We start from the raw sequence: 12838 nt of genomic DNA, 5'->3' as shown, positions 1-12838 counted from the left end.
CTGAGCACCTCTGAGAATATGCCATTCCAGTCAAAGCCTTGGAAAAATAACCAGTGTCTTCCTGTTACAGAAGAAAACAGATTCTTATTGAACTTGTGCAAATAACTATATTGCCATAAATTAAGAATACTTACAAATAGTTTTCAAATTCTGAAGAAATCAAGTAGAGAGAAAAATAAATGCTTCAAATTTTGCTTAAAAATATATATTTTGTTGTAAGCTATAAATAGTTCAAAAGAAGGGAAAAGATTTTTCTTGACTTCTGGAAAACAAAATGCAAAAAGAATCAGCGATGTTTCAAACAAAAGTCATTAAAAAAATTTAGTTCGGCTTCATGTAATTAATTTCTGTTCTGTTTTGAGGTTGAGTTATCAATAGTCATGGACATATCAGCTTTCTAATTAAAGTCCTGGGAGTTTGTTTTGTTTTAGTCCAATGGTATATAATCTCCAAAGTTATCAGAAATCTGTATTCAAGAGAACTTGTCAGTCCTTTCCATGACTTGCCTTGAAGAAGCAAACTTTGGACTTAGTCAGTTTAAAGAACCACTTTCTGAGATGAATCAAAGTAAAAGAATAATTGACTATGGATGACAAAGTCTTAGACTAGCCATGGCTAAAGAGACAATTGACAAAGTTGGTTATTTTTGTAGCATACAGCAATTTAACATGATAACCATAATTATTACTGATAACATACACAGAGACATATCAATATTTTATAATACTAGAACATATATTAATAACATGCTTATACAAATATAATCCAAAGAAAGTTAAACACCATTTCATATTTGACAATCTTTCCTGTATGGTTTTAATATGCCAGGTAAGCCTCATTAAAATGTTTCCCTTAGACTTTCAGTGGCCTTAATAAATATATATATATATTTATATAAAGCTAGTTTGAGGTCAAAAGGCTGGATTTAGAATTTGGGTTTTGGAACGTTCTCAAATATCAAAGGCTTGAAACATTTGTTCAGATGAATCACAAGCCATTATAAAATAAGGGTCATTTATTTAACCTAGAGCGATAGTTTTCAAAAGATTCTAAAGGCGATACAGGAAGTTATATGGGTGTAAAACTTAGCCCTTTTAAAGTTTAGTTTTTCTAATTAGTCAAAACCTGACAGAGAACACAGGGATTATCTTGATAAAGCATAAAATCTTTGCTTCTTGTGTAGTGTGATTTTTATTTAATTGAAAAGGAAACAGGTCATAGAATGCAAATGAGTACATTATGTAATTTTATTAACAGCAAATTAATATCTCAAGAAAACTTTGTTTTAACGAAAATTTTTCTTTTTAATTATAGTCAACTGGATCACATAGGAAATTCCTTCATAAATTTCCTTTATAAACTTCATCCCAATCAGACCATCTACAAAACAGACCATCTATAAAACAGACCATCTACAAAACATGCCTAAAAACTTTGTTTTGTCCTCACTTTCCCATTTCTTAAATAACCAGTCATTTTAGGACAAAAATTCCATACAAGATTCTTTCTTTACAGTATTATTCTTCTTTCTGTTTAACCTTTCTTACCAAAAATATATTTCTACACTCACTGACTCTCTTACATCTCTTTCTCTTACTCACAAGTTACTTTCTGTTTTGCCCCATTGTGCGGTTCAAAACATCTTGTTTGTTCCTGGAGATGTCTCATGTCTTCACTATTAACTAGTTTATAGTCATTTTATAGAAGGCATGTCTGGCAGCTGACTGACATCACCTCCCATTATAAACCTTTCCTTTTTTCCTTCCCTTTCTACTTCCTTTCTTCCTTCTTTTCCTTGACAAATATTACTTTTTAATATGTATTCATTTGCCACCCAACGAGGTTCATATGTCTGCTGCCCAAGAGGAAGCCACTACGCTGAGTCAGCAGGGTTTACAAGGCAGAGAAAGAGTCATTATTCTGCAGAGCGCTAAGTGGGGAGATGGGAGAAATTTCTCAAATCTGCCTCCCCAAGAATTTGGGAGACAGGGTTTTTAAGGGTACTTTGACAGGCAAGGGATTAGGCAGTTGGGTTTGTTCATTGGGGCAAAATTATAGGGGTGTAGAAATCATCTTCCTGTGTTGTTTCAGTCCCTGGGGTCACCATTCCAGGTGAGTAGGTTTCTGGTCCATTGGGTGGGTCAACCAATCCACTGGAATGCGGGGCCTGGAAGATATCTTAAAAACTACCTTTAGGTTTCAAAAAGGTGATGTCAGCTATGGAGAAAGTTAAGAATCTTTATGGACACCAGCTATGGAGAGAAGTTAAGAATCTTTATGACCACTAGCTGCATGGCTCCGGAGTGACAATTACAGATATGCAAGCAGGGGGACAGTTACTAATTATTATCATTATTTTTAGCTAAGCCTATGTATTATTTTTAGCTAGGCCCTTCCCACAGTTCTCACTTTGCACCCTGTTGTTTTGTGAGAAAGGCGCTTTCATGACTCATGAAGTCATGTCCAAATTTTTGTATGTATCATGTATGTTAACCTCAGATTTGTGTGAGCAAATATGTGTGTTTTTGTGCGTGTGTAATATTGAAATAACTGGGACGACATGAATAATTTGGCAAGTATTTTCCTTCCAATTTGCCGGCTTTGCTTCCCCCAGCAAGTCACTTTGCCTCGCGGAATCTCACTTTCTTTGTCTGTTCAATGGGAGTAATAAAACTTAATCCATAAGATTGTTAAATAACCAGCTACTTCTCACTGAACACTTACTATGTGCCCATCCCAGAGGTCACAAATTTAAATGCCCTCCTGGGGCCAGGCTAGTACTACGAATAGAAGTAGTTGGGCGGGGGGTGGGGGGGTGGGGGGGATGTGAGACAATAAGGAACGGTGGGGATTATGGGAAACTGGAGGGAATACTTCCCTCATAAAAAGAAAGCAGCTCTACTTAGCTCATGGTTTCCAAAGTGTGGTCCCCTGAGCAGCAGTATCAGCAGCAGCGGGAAACCTGTCAGAAACGCATATTCTAGGGTCCCACCCTAGATTTCTGAATCAAAACTCCAGGGCTGGGAATCCCACAATCTAATTCTGATTTATACTCAGTTTTGAGACTCTCTGCTCTAGCTAATGGTTGCTATGTAAGATTACAAGACGTGTAGCCAGATCTTTCACTTTTTCCAAGAGAACCTAGAGATTTAATTTTTTGTGAAATTCCCCACTTTTAAATCTAGGCAACTAATTTAAAATTTTAAAATGTACTGTATAGGCTAATAATATATGTGTTCCAGCCACATATAGTATTACAACCTCTGGTTTATGCTTTTCCCTTTAATCCTTATAATAATCCTACAAGACAGAATGATACCCATTTTATGAAGGAAGAAGATGTAGATCCAAAAATGTCAAGTGCTGCTCTAAGTCACATAGCCAGAAAGTGGCCAACCCTTGATTTGGACCCGGGTACATTTGGTTCTAAAGCTTCTGCCCTTTGTATTTCAATAAAGAACATATATATGACTATACCTAGCACAGAGCCTGGCACCAAAAACGTTAAACATCTGATGCCACTGACTGATAAAACTTTCTTCTCCATCCTTCTACCCCACTCCACCACACTCCCTCAGCCGGGTGCTAAGCCACATTCCTGTAAGAGACAGCCAATCATCAGGGAGGCCAAAGGGGACTGGGAGGGGCAAGGCTGGGCAGTTTCCTGGCCTGGGGAGCTGGACAGGTCCTGGAAGAAAGCTGCTGGCAGCAGTGCCCTGGGCTGAATGTCCAGTAGCCAGCTGGGTTAGGCTAAATCCCGCTGATCACCGAAGTGTCCTCTTTGTGCCCTAGACTGGGCTTCAGGAGCCTGCTCAGGACTGTGTTCCCACCTGCCTCCTGCTCTCATCACTATTGACTGTTCTCTGAGCTCAGAGCAAACAGCCCCGGCCCCTCCCAACAACGGCATGTCTCCAGTCCCCAGGCTGGGCAGGGGAAGCTGGAGGAGGCATTCACAGCGTCTTTTACCAGCATCCATCTGTGGGGACAGTGGGTGGATGTACTCACACCTCCAACCCTACTCACCTGTCATCACAGTGATCACTGTCCCAGACCCCCTCTGGCCTCCAGTGGCAAAGCCTCCTGGGGCTCCCAGGACCTCAGATCACTGGAGCAGGAAGGATGTTTGAAGGTACTTCTTATCTAACTCCCTGGGTAACTCTGTTTTGGCACTTACCACCCTGGCTTTCAAAGCTTGGTATCAGTCTCCTTAGTCACAGTGGACACTCATGCATGGAGCACTCACAGCCATTTATCTAGCACTCATCACGTGCCAGGCCTGGGGTTCCCGTGTCAACCAGCGTGGACCTGCTCTCATCGCTCTCAATGAGTGCACAATTGTTCCGAGGCAGGAACTTGCATTCATGTTCTCATCATTTTCCAGGTGACAAAATGGCAGCTCTGAGAGGGAAATGATTCATTCAAGGTTCCTCAGGTGGCAAGTGGTGGAGGCGGGAGTCAAAGCCACACCCTGTCACCCAAGACCAGTGCCAGAGGGCTCCTTTTGATTACTTTCTCCTTACCAAGTGTCTTGCCCTTTATGTGCCGCGTAATAGGCACTCAACGAGCATTTACGATGGAATAGAACAAACAAGGGCTTGGAGGGAAAGAGACCTGGGTTCAAAACCTTGTCTGTACAGCTTTGCGTGGCACCTTGGGGTGGCAGTGGAGTTCCAAACCTCTGAACATCCAGCTCATTTGTCATATAGGGACGATGATAATCCTTAATCTCAGGTCATAGGTTTGCTGGAGAGAGTCCATGAGACAAGGAGCACAGAGCCTGGGGCAGTCAGAGAGCCACAGTCAGAGAGCCCCGTCCAGTGTCCCTACGACAAAGAGAGGGAGGAGAAACATACATCCCAAAGGGCTTGAGTCTGCGAGGTGTTTTGCCTTCACAGGCTTGTTTCTCGTCACTTATTAATAACAACTGATATTTAGTAGCCCCCCGCTGTGCGCCCTGTACCCTACAGTAGCCCTCCATCGCCAGTCCCTAAAGGGGCGTCCGCACTTTGGTACAGCTGACTCCAAATCCAGCCCCTTAATCCCCTGCTCTATCACCTCTTTTCTCCTCAACCCCCGACGAGGACATTCCGAGGAGACCCCAGAGTCTCGGATGGGAACCCAGGAGCCCTGGGGCTGGGCCCGCGCCTCCCGCTGCCCGCTGAGGCCCCAGGAGGAAGGGAGAGAGGAGTGGACAAGGGTCAGGCTGCGGCTGGTCGAGCTGCTCCCGGTCTGGAATCTGCTTCGGTTCCTGGTTCCCACCGGGGCCAAGAGTGACACCTGATCCCGGGGGATTATGAAACGGCAGGAGGTGGCCGCCCAACCTAAGTGCCCGCTGAGCCTTTACCCCCCGCCCGCCTCCCGCTCGGCCCCGCCCCTGTCCCCCGCCCCCCGCCCCCCGCGCGCGCGGTTAAATCCCCTACCTGGGCGGCCGCTCACACCTGCACCCCGCCCGCCCCGGCGTAGCACCATGCCTGCCTGTCGCCTCGGCCCGCTCCCCGCTGCCCTCCTCCTTGGCCTGCTGCTGCTCGGCCTCCCCGCAGTCACAGGTGAGTGGGGCGGGGAGAGGCCGGGCACCCGGAGGGGCCGAGCCGCGAGAGTCTGAACCGTCTGGACCCAGCCAAGCAGAGGCGCAGCCTCTCCGGGGGCTGGGGAAGTGGGGATTCCTGGGGCGGAAGTGGGGAGATCCATGAAGACTAAAATTTGGGGACCCCTGAAGCCTAAGGGTGGTGACCCTTGGAGCCTAGGGTGTGAGGTCCAAGGTGCTGGAGGTGGGGAGACCACCGAAGGCTGAAATTTGGAGGAGGGGCTCTGTGCTGAAGGCAGATACTATGTGGCTGCGGGGGTTTGGGGGGCTGGGGTGTGCTCTGCCTAGACATCGGAAGGTCCCAGAGACCTAGACGCTCAGTGGTGCGGGATCCCCTAAGGACTGAGATTGGAGGACTCTGAGGCCAAGGGTTAGGGCAATCTTGTACTCCCAGGTGTCAGGGACTCCTGGCCTGGGGTGAGCCCCTCTGGGGAGCTTAAGGGGGGATCTTAGGGTCAGACACTGGGAATTCCTTGTAGTTAAGATTTGGGGCCCTTGGAGCTGGAAGTGGGCATCCCCTGGGACTGGGGCTATGCTCCACCCCTGATTGTCCCTTACCTCCCCTCCCAGGCACAGGAACAGAGAAGACGGGCGTGTGCCCCAAACTGGAGGTGGACCTCAACTGTACCGAGGAGTGCCAGTCCGACAGCGAGTGTGCAGACAACCTCAAGTGCTGCCAGGCGGGCTGTGCCACCGTCTGCTCTGTGCCCAATGGTAACCCCCGGCGACCCGCGCGGGGCCGGGGTGGGGCCGCGCAGCGCTGGGAGGAGGCGGGAGCGCCGGGTTCCGGGAAGAGGGGCGCCCCGGGACCAGGGAACCCCTGGGAAAGTCAAGGCGGATCAAACCAGATCCGCCCGGGCTCTCCCTCGCCAGCCCTGGGGGAGACAAAGGCGTCGCTGAAGCGCAGCCGAGGGGGAGGGAGGCCCCCCACCCCTAGCTGGATTCGATTCTCTGGTGCATGACCGGCTTCCGGGCACGCACAGCCGGGACATTGTTGCGCCCGCGGACCAGGGGCCGCGGTTTCCTCCCCCGGCCGGCTGGAGCTTGCGGGGAAGCCCGGGGCTGGCGTCCGAGCTTGGGGCTCACCCCTCTCGGAGCCCCTCCCCTGGGGCCCCCCCAGCCCTGGTAGGGAAGGACTGGGAGCTCCCGGCCGGGCGAGACTCCCCAAATTCCTCCCTCCAGGCGGAAAGGGACTGCACAGATTAGGAGAGCGCCCAGCTGGTCTTAAACGTGTAGAAGTGAGGTCAGCTAGAGAAATGTTCTTGCCCGAGGTCACACCGCCATCCCGTGGCCGCAGAAGTCACAGTGAGGGGCTTGCGTTTCCCGCTTACTGGCTGAGTGGTTTGGAGAAAGTCAGGAGTCCTCCTTGGGCACCTGATCCCCCTTCCTCACCTTTAAAACGATCTCTTCCACGCTAAGAATTGAGTGACAGAGAGCTGGGGTGCTCCGTCGAAGGTATGGTACTTGCTAGTGCGCAAGAGTCTCTAACAAGCTGTGGGGACTCAGATCAGAGCAGGAAGTGGCCTTAGACAGCATAGAATCTAAGTCTCTCATTTTCCAGGAAAAATTGAGGATTAGAGGCAGGGATATGAATGACCTGGACAGAACCAGGCACCGTAACTACTGGTCTTTATCCGGAATGCGGCCCCTGTGGTTTCTCCTCTTTGTCATTTCGCGGAAGATGCCAGCATAGGCCGGGAAGGTGTGCAATTCAGGGACCCCAGACACACATGAGCCGGGAGGAGGGAAGTGGAGGGAGGACTGGCCCAGCAGGGGCAGCTTCTGGGTCTGGACCGGAGTAGAGGAGGACCAGAAGGTTGGGAGAGAAAGCAGGGGGCAGACAGATGAGGGAGGTGGTGGGCCAAAGAAAGGGGACTTGGCTGTGAGATGGATGAAGAGCTTGTTCCCTTGTTTCAGATGGACAGACTGAGGCTGGAAGAGAGACAAAGCCACATGGCTTCCTGAGGCAGGGAGGGAGCCTGGAGGTTTGAATCCTAGTTCTGCCATTTTCTAGCTGTGTGATCCCCAGCAAGTGGCTTTACCTCTCTGAGCCTCTGCTCTCTTGTTTATAAAATGGGAACAATAGTCCCACATTTTATAGGATTGACACTAGGGCTCAGTGAAATAATACATGTGAAGTGTCTCATTAGTGAGTAGATAATCTACACAGTGGCATGTTTTGTTCCAAAACTGTTCCCTATTTATTCCCTTTTGTCCCAGGGCAGCCCAGTCCTGACAGCTCCCACCTTTTTCTAGAGAACGGATTTCTTTGTGCTAAGAAGTGAGGACTCTGTCAGCCACTTTCATTGTCCCCTGCAGCCAATCACCCAGTTGGTGCCTGTGTTTTATATTTGGCTGGGCCTGGCTCCCCGTCCCTGACTCAGGAAGTGTAGTGTAGTGCGTGAGCGCGCGCACCTGTGTGTAAATGGAAGTTCGAAGGCTGAGCTCAGGTCTTGGTTTCACTTCTGATCAGTAGTGTGGTGTTGTGTGGCCCCTTCACCTCTCTATGCCCCATTTTCCTCATCTCTGATAGGAACAGGTTTAGAAATATCCCCTACAAAGGAGATCTTTGATGTGAGGATTAAAGGAGATAATGAGTTTTTACAGAGTGCATTGTAAATGGCACATCTCGGCAGTGTTAGCTGTTAGTGTGTGGGTGTGTGTGTGTGTGTTAGTGGAAGGATGTGTGGTTTGTGCGTGGGTGAGTGAGTACATATGAGGGCCATGGTGCTGAGTGACCGTAACTGGGAGTGGGTCTGTGGGAGTGAGTGGAGGGAAGATGTGAGTGTGTAACCCTTCACGTGTGCACTGCACTGTACAGTTTACACAGCAGCCCGATGCATGGGGACCCAGATTTCCTGGGGCTCAAATCCCGCCTCAATCCTGTATGACCTTAGGCAAATTACTTAACCTCTCGGTGCCTAAGTTTCCTCATCTGCACATGAGCAAATATTATCAGACCCCTCCCCTTCTTTTAGAATTATTGTGAGAATTAAAGGGGCTAACGTGTCAAGTACTTAACATAATGCCCACATGCGGTAGGCGCTGATTAAATGTTCGCTGTCACAATTCCTCATTATTATTACAGCCTGGTTTGATTTTTCAGGGGAAAATAATTGCGTTTGCCTCCACTGCTTTCACGACAGCCCCGTGATGTGAGTGGCACTGATTCCACTGACACCCGAAGACACTGGGGCTCTGGAGAATTCTGGCCCTAGACCACAATGCTAGAAAATGGCAGAGCTGGGGCTCAAACTGAGGTCCTATGATTCCAAAGCCATCTCGCAGCAGCAGGAGGGGCGATTTTCAGGCAGCCTATCTGGGCCCCCTGAGAGCAGCTCGGGCCCCCTGGGAAGGACCCAGGCAGGCAGCTCTGCTGTTTGTGAAGCCAAGTGGGGAGCAGTGGGGGTCACACTGTAGATACGCAGTTCATCTCCCTGCATCCCTCTGCTTACCTGCCCTTACTCCCTTTTCTACCAGAAAAGAAGGGTTCCTGCCCCGTGGTGGACACTAGCTTCCCCCAGCTTGGCCTCTGCCAGGACCAGTGCGAGGTGGACAGCCAGTGTCCTGGCCAGATGAAATGCTGCCGCAATGGCTGCGGGAAGGTGTCCTGTGTCACTCCCAACTTCTGAGGTGGGTGAAGCGGGGAGAGGAGGTGCATTCGTGCCTAGGTGTGGTGGTTCTTGCAGCAGGTTGAAAAGGAAAACCTGGGCGAACAGATGGCTGCTCACCTGTCTGTCTATTGATTTACTTTCGTTCACTCAACAAATGTCTAGTGAGCATCTGTCACGTGCCATGCACCACTCTAGGTGCTGGGGATGTTCCAGGAGTGAACAAATTAGACAAAAATCTCTCCCTGATGGGGTCTGTATTCTGATGGGCGATAAACAACAAATAAGCAAGCAGATTTTGTAGTACATTGCGGGCAGGTAAGTGCCAGGAGGTAAAGGAAGCAGAGAAGGGGGTAAAAAAGATGGGGGCAGGGAGCAGAGCTGCAGTTTTTGCATGGGACAGTCGGTGAAAGCCCCACCCGGAAGGTGGCATTTGGATGAGACTTGATGGGAATGAGGGAAGGAGCCGTGGGGCTGTGCGCGGGGCGGTGGGGGGAGCAGCAGGTGCAGAGGCAGGAGGACCCCTGGGCACTCAGGCCCAGCCAGAGGCAGAAGCGAGCGGGGCGGGGCAGGGGAATAAGCAGAGAGGGTGCGAGGTAAGAGGGAGCGGGCAGCTCACTTGGAGCCTCATGAGGCCATTATATTGGCCATCGTAAAGACTTTGGTCTTCACTCGGAGATGTTGCACCTTTGGAAAGGGACTGCAGAGGGCAGGGCCAGATGCAGGGAACCTGTTTGGAGGCGCCTGCGAGAGGCTGGGTGAGAGATGACCTGGACCAGGATGGAAGCAAGTGGGAGATAAGTGGCTGAGTTTTGGGGGAGCAGTTATGTCCTGGAGAAGGGGACAGTGGCTGGAGGGGTTAGGGCTGCAGGAAGCTCTCTGCATGGCCAGTGGAGAGCTTCACCAAAGAGCTTGGCTTTGCAGGACAAACACGAGATCAGCTGACTTGAGTTCAGCTCATCCAACATGTGTTTGAAGCATGTCGAGCACTTACTTTGTGGCAGGCCAGGGCTCAATACAGCCACCTCTAGTGGCTCTGGCACTGAAAGCAAAAGGTTATGGGGCCTCCTATATAGTTTAAAATAAAACAAATTAAATCATAAAGTAAGTGTAAGGAACTAAAGGAAAAATAAAACAATGAAGCAAATGCTTAGTTGGCCCATTGGACAATCAGTGCCATGCCGCTGGCTCTGTGCCAGCTCTGGGACAGAAAGGGGACCACATCTCTGCCTAGAGCTAGCAGTCCAAGGGCTGAGGCGGATGGATGGGTGACACTCCCTCTACCTGTAGTCAGCCCTGAGTGTTGTGGAAAACCGAAAGAAATGTCACCCAGGCGGGGGCAGGGAGAGGATGGCGCAGGGACAGTTGGGGAACGCTTCCCGGAGAGGTGACCCTCAGCCAGTCCTAAAAGATGAGTGAAGCGTAGGTAATCTGGCGCAGTGCAGCGGGGAGGCTGTTTCAGGCAGAGGGAACAGAAAGAGCAGGAACTAGCGAGTGCCCTTGGGTTGAAATCTCATTGTTGTCATGTGCTACCTTTAACAATTTCTCAGCAAAGGAACCCGAAGATCACTGATGGGATCCAATAGTGCCCATGTGAGAAAACAGAAGCCCAGCGAGGGGATGTGCTTTTTAGTGCCTCCGAGGGAACATGGTCTCCCTAGGGCCCAGAGCGCTGCAACCGTGCCAGCTGTCTCTTGCCTCCGTGGGTGGGTTCTGCAGTCAGGAAGATCCAGGTTCAAATTTCAGCTCTGACATTTAACCAGCCTTTTCACCTCCCAGAGCCACAATTATCTGGCTTATAAAATGGGGCTAGATAAAATCTATTTGATCAGCTAATCTCAGCTTAACCTAATGAATGAAGGCATGGGGGACCTGCCTTTCGGTTGAGGGATTCTAAGGGAGATAAATGACCATGGCCCCTCAGGAAAGCCACATTGGTCAGCAGGGACCATGATACCCAGGTGTGCCCTGGGGATGGGCTGAAGCAGAGGAGAGGAATCTAGAACCTGTAGGAAAATGCAAGCAGAGCCCCAACAAGGCACGGCTTTGCTGTGTGGGTACGCAGGACGGGGTGGGGCAGGGGAGTTGGTCCAGGATTTAAGCTGCGGGGACTCCTGTCTAATGTGACGGATAATGTTGCTGATGGTATCATTTTGATTTTCTTTCTCCAGCTCCAGCCGCTACCAGCCTGAAAAATAGGGAGGGGATGTTTCTGCCTGACCCTGTGTCTGGCTGCAGCTCGGCTGCTCTCACCCCTTTCTCGCCTCTGTGTTCCCTCCTGGGCTGATCACAGCTTCTCCCTTTTCCAGTAAATAAAGTAACCACTTTCAGCACATTCTGTCTTTGTCGCCCCTGACTTGGGTTGAGGCGGGTGGGCAAGGGGGAAGCAACCAAATCCTCCAGGCACGAGGGCCAGGGAGGGTTGACTCTGAAGCAATGGTCATTAATTCAGGGTTTGTCTCAGAGGGGTTGGCACTCCCCGGAGAATGCTCACACCAACACTGTGAGGTGGTCATTGTTCTCCTGGGGTGATGGATGAGAAAACAGCTCAGAGAGGGGTTGGGATGCTTCCAGCATCACTCACATCCATCACTGGCGGTTCTGATAGCAGCAGCGGCAGCATCTTATCCTATGTGCCAGACACGGTGCTGGGACATTGGCTTATGAGACCTCCTGGCTCCGCAAAACAGGCTAGATCATAACAGTCCCTGCTACAGACCAGGACTCCAGGAGGCGGCTTGCCTGTGGCCGCACAGAAAGAAGATGGCCAAGCCAGAGTCCTTGGTTGTCGTTTTTTAAATCAAGGTTCTGATTAGTATAAACAATGTAGTCATATGTATCAAAATTCAAAAGGTTAAAAAAAGGATATACAGTGATAAGTGTCTTTCACCCTAACTCCCTGCCCCTACCTCAGCCACCCTGGTATTTTGTATGGAGACAACCAAAGGTATCAGTTTCTGGTGTCTTCTTTCAGATGCATTATCTCCAACTCTGTCTTCTCTTTCTCTCTTCCTCTCCTTTCTATTCCCCCATCCCTCACTGTCTCTAGCCTTCTCTCTCTCTCCCTTCCTCTTCCTCTCTCCATCCTCCTCTCTATCCCTCCTCTCTCTGTCCTTTTTCCATCCCCCCATTATTCTCTCTCTCAAGCCCTCTCCTGTCTCTATACATCCCCCCTCTATGCCTATTTCTCCCTCCCCCTCCTCTCCTCTCCCCACCACCTCTCTCTGTCCAAGAATATACAGATATAAAATTCTCAGCTACCCACCATTTCACGACTTGTCAGACACTCCATGCTGTGCTGTATCTTGCTTTTTTCCCTTAACAATGTATCTTGGCCTTGACGCCACAGTAAAGCATAAAGAATGTCTTCGTTCTTTCTTATGATTGCATAGTAGTCCATGGCTCAGATGTCCTAGCATCTAACCGCACTTCTGATGATGATTTGGGTTGCTTTCAGCCTTTTGAAGGCCTAGATTTGAACTTGGGTCATCCAACGCCAGAATCCCAAGCTTGTTCCACTGCCATGATTTCTCACTTGAATCCCTGGGGTGTGGATTTAGCCTTTGGAGTGAGGAGGAAGGAGAGGAAGGAAGTAATGGCTGTGACTCTGGCTCCCTGGGGACAACCTTTACTTCCTTTCCTG

The 12838-nt window shown here is 49.7% G+C and overlaps 1 protein-coding gene across 1 annotated transcript; it reads left to right on the top strand.

Annotated features, from left to right (window-relative positions):
• The first annotated feature begins 5467 nt into the window (after window positions 1-5467).
• WFDC2 (WAP four-disulfide core domain 2) lies at window positions 5468-11494 on the top strand. Its single transcript, XM_069496242.1, has 4 exons — window positions 5468-5546; window positions 6155-6298; window positions 9065-9217; window positions 11367-11494. The coding sequence occupies exons 1-3, from the start codon at window positions 5468-5470 to the stop codon at window positions 9214-9216; spliced, it is 375 nt and encodes a 124-aa protein (XP_069352343.1). The 3' UTR covers window position 9217; window positions 11367-11494.
• The last annotated feature ends 1344 nt before the right edge of the window (window positions 11495-12838 follow it).

The sequence above is a fragment of the Eulemur rufifrons genome, chromosome 20 (genome assembly GCF_041146395.1).
Source record: "Eulemur rufifrons isolate Redbay chromosome 20, OSU_ERuf_1, whole genome shotgun sequence".
Taxonomy (NCBI): Eukaryota; Metazoa; Chordata; class Mammalia; order Primates; family Lemuridae; genus Eulemur; species Eulemur rufifrons.
Note: the sequence above shows the minus strand (reverse complement) of the source record. Positions and strands in the feature narration are given on the sequence as shown.

Coding starts and splice junctions, on each gene's coding strand:
- WFDC2 (XM_069496242.1), top strand. CDS start 5,468: ATGCCTGCCTGTCGCCTCGGCCCGCTCCCCGCTGCCCTCCTCCTTGGC. Junction 5,547..6,154: donor CGGCCTCCCCGCAGTCACAG/GTGAGTGGGGCG, acceptor CTCCCCTCCCAG/GCACAGGAACAGAGAAGACG. Junction 6,299..9,064: donor CGTCTGCTCTGTGCCCAATG/GTAACCCCCGGC, acceptor CTTTTCTACCAG/AAAAGAAGGGTTCCTGCCCC.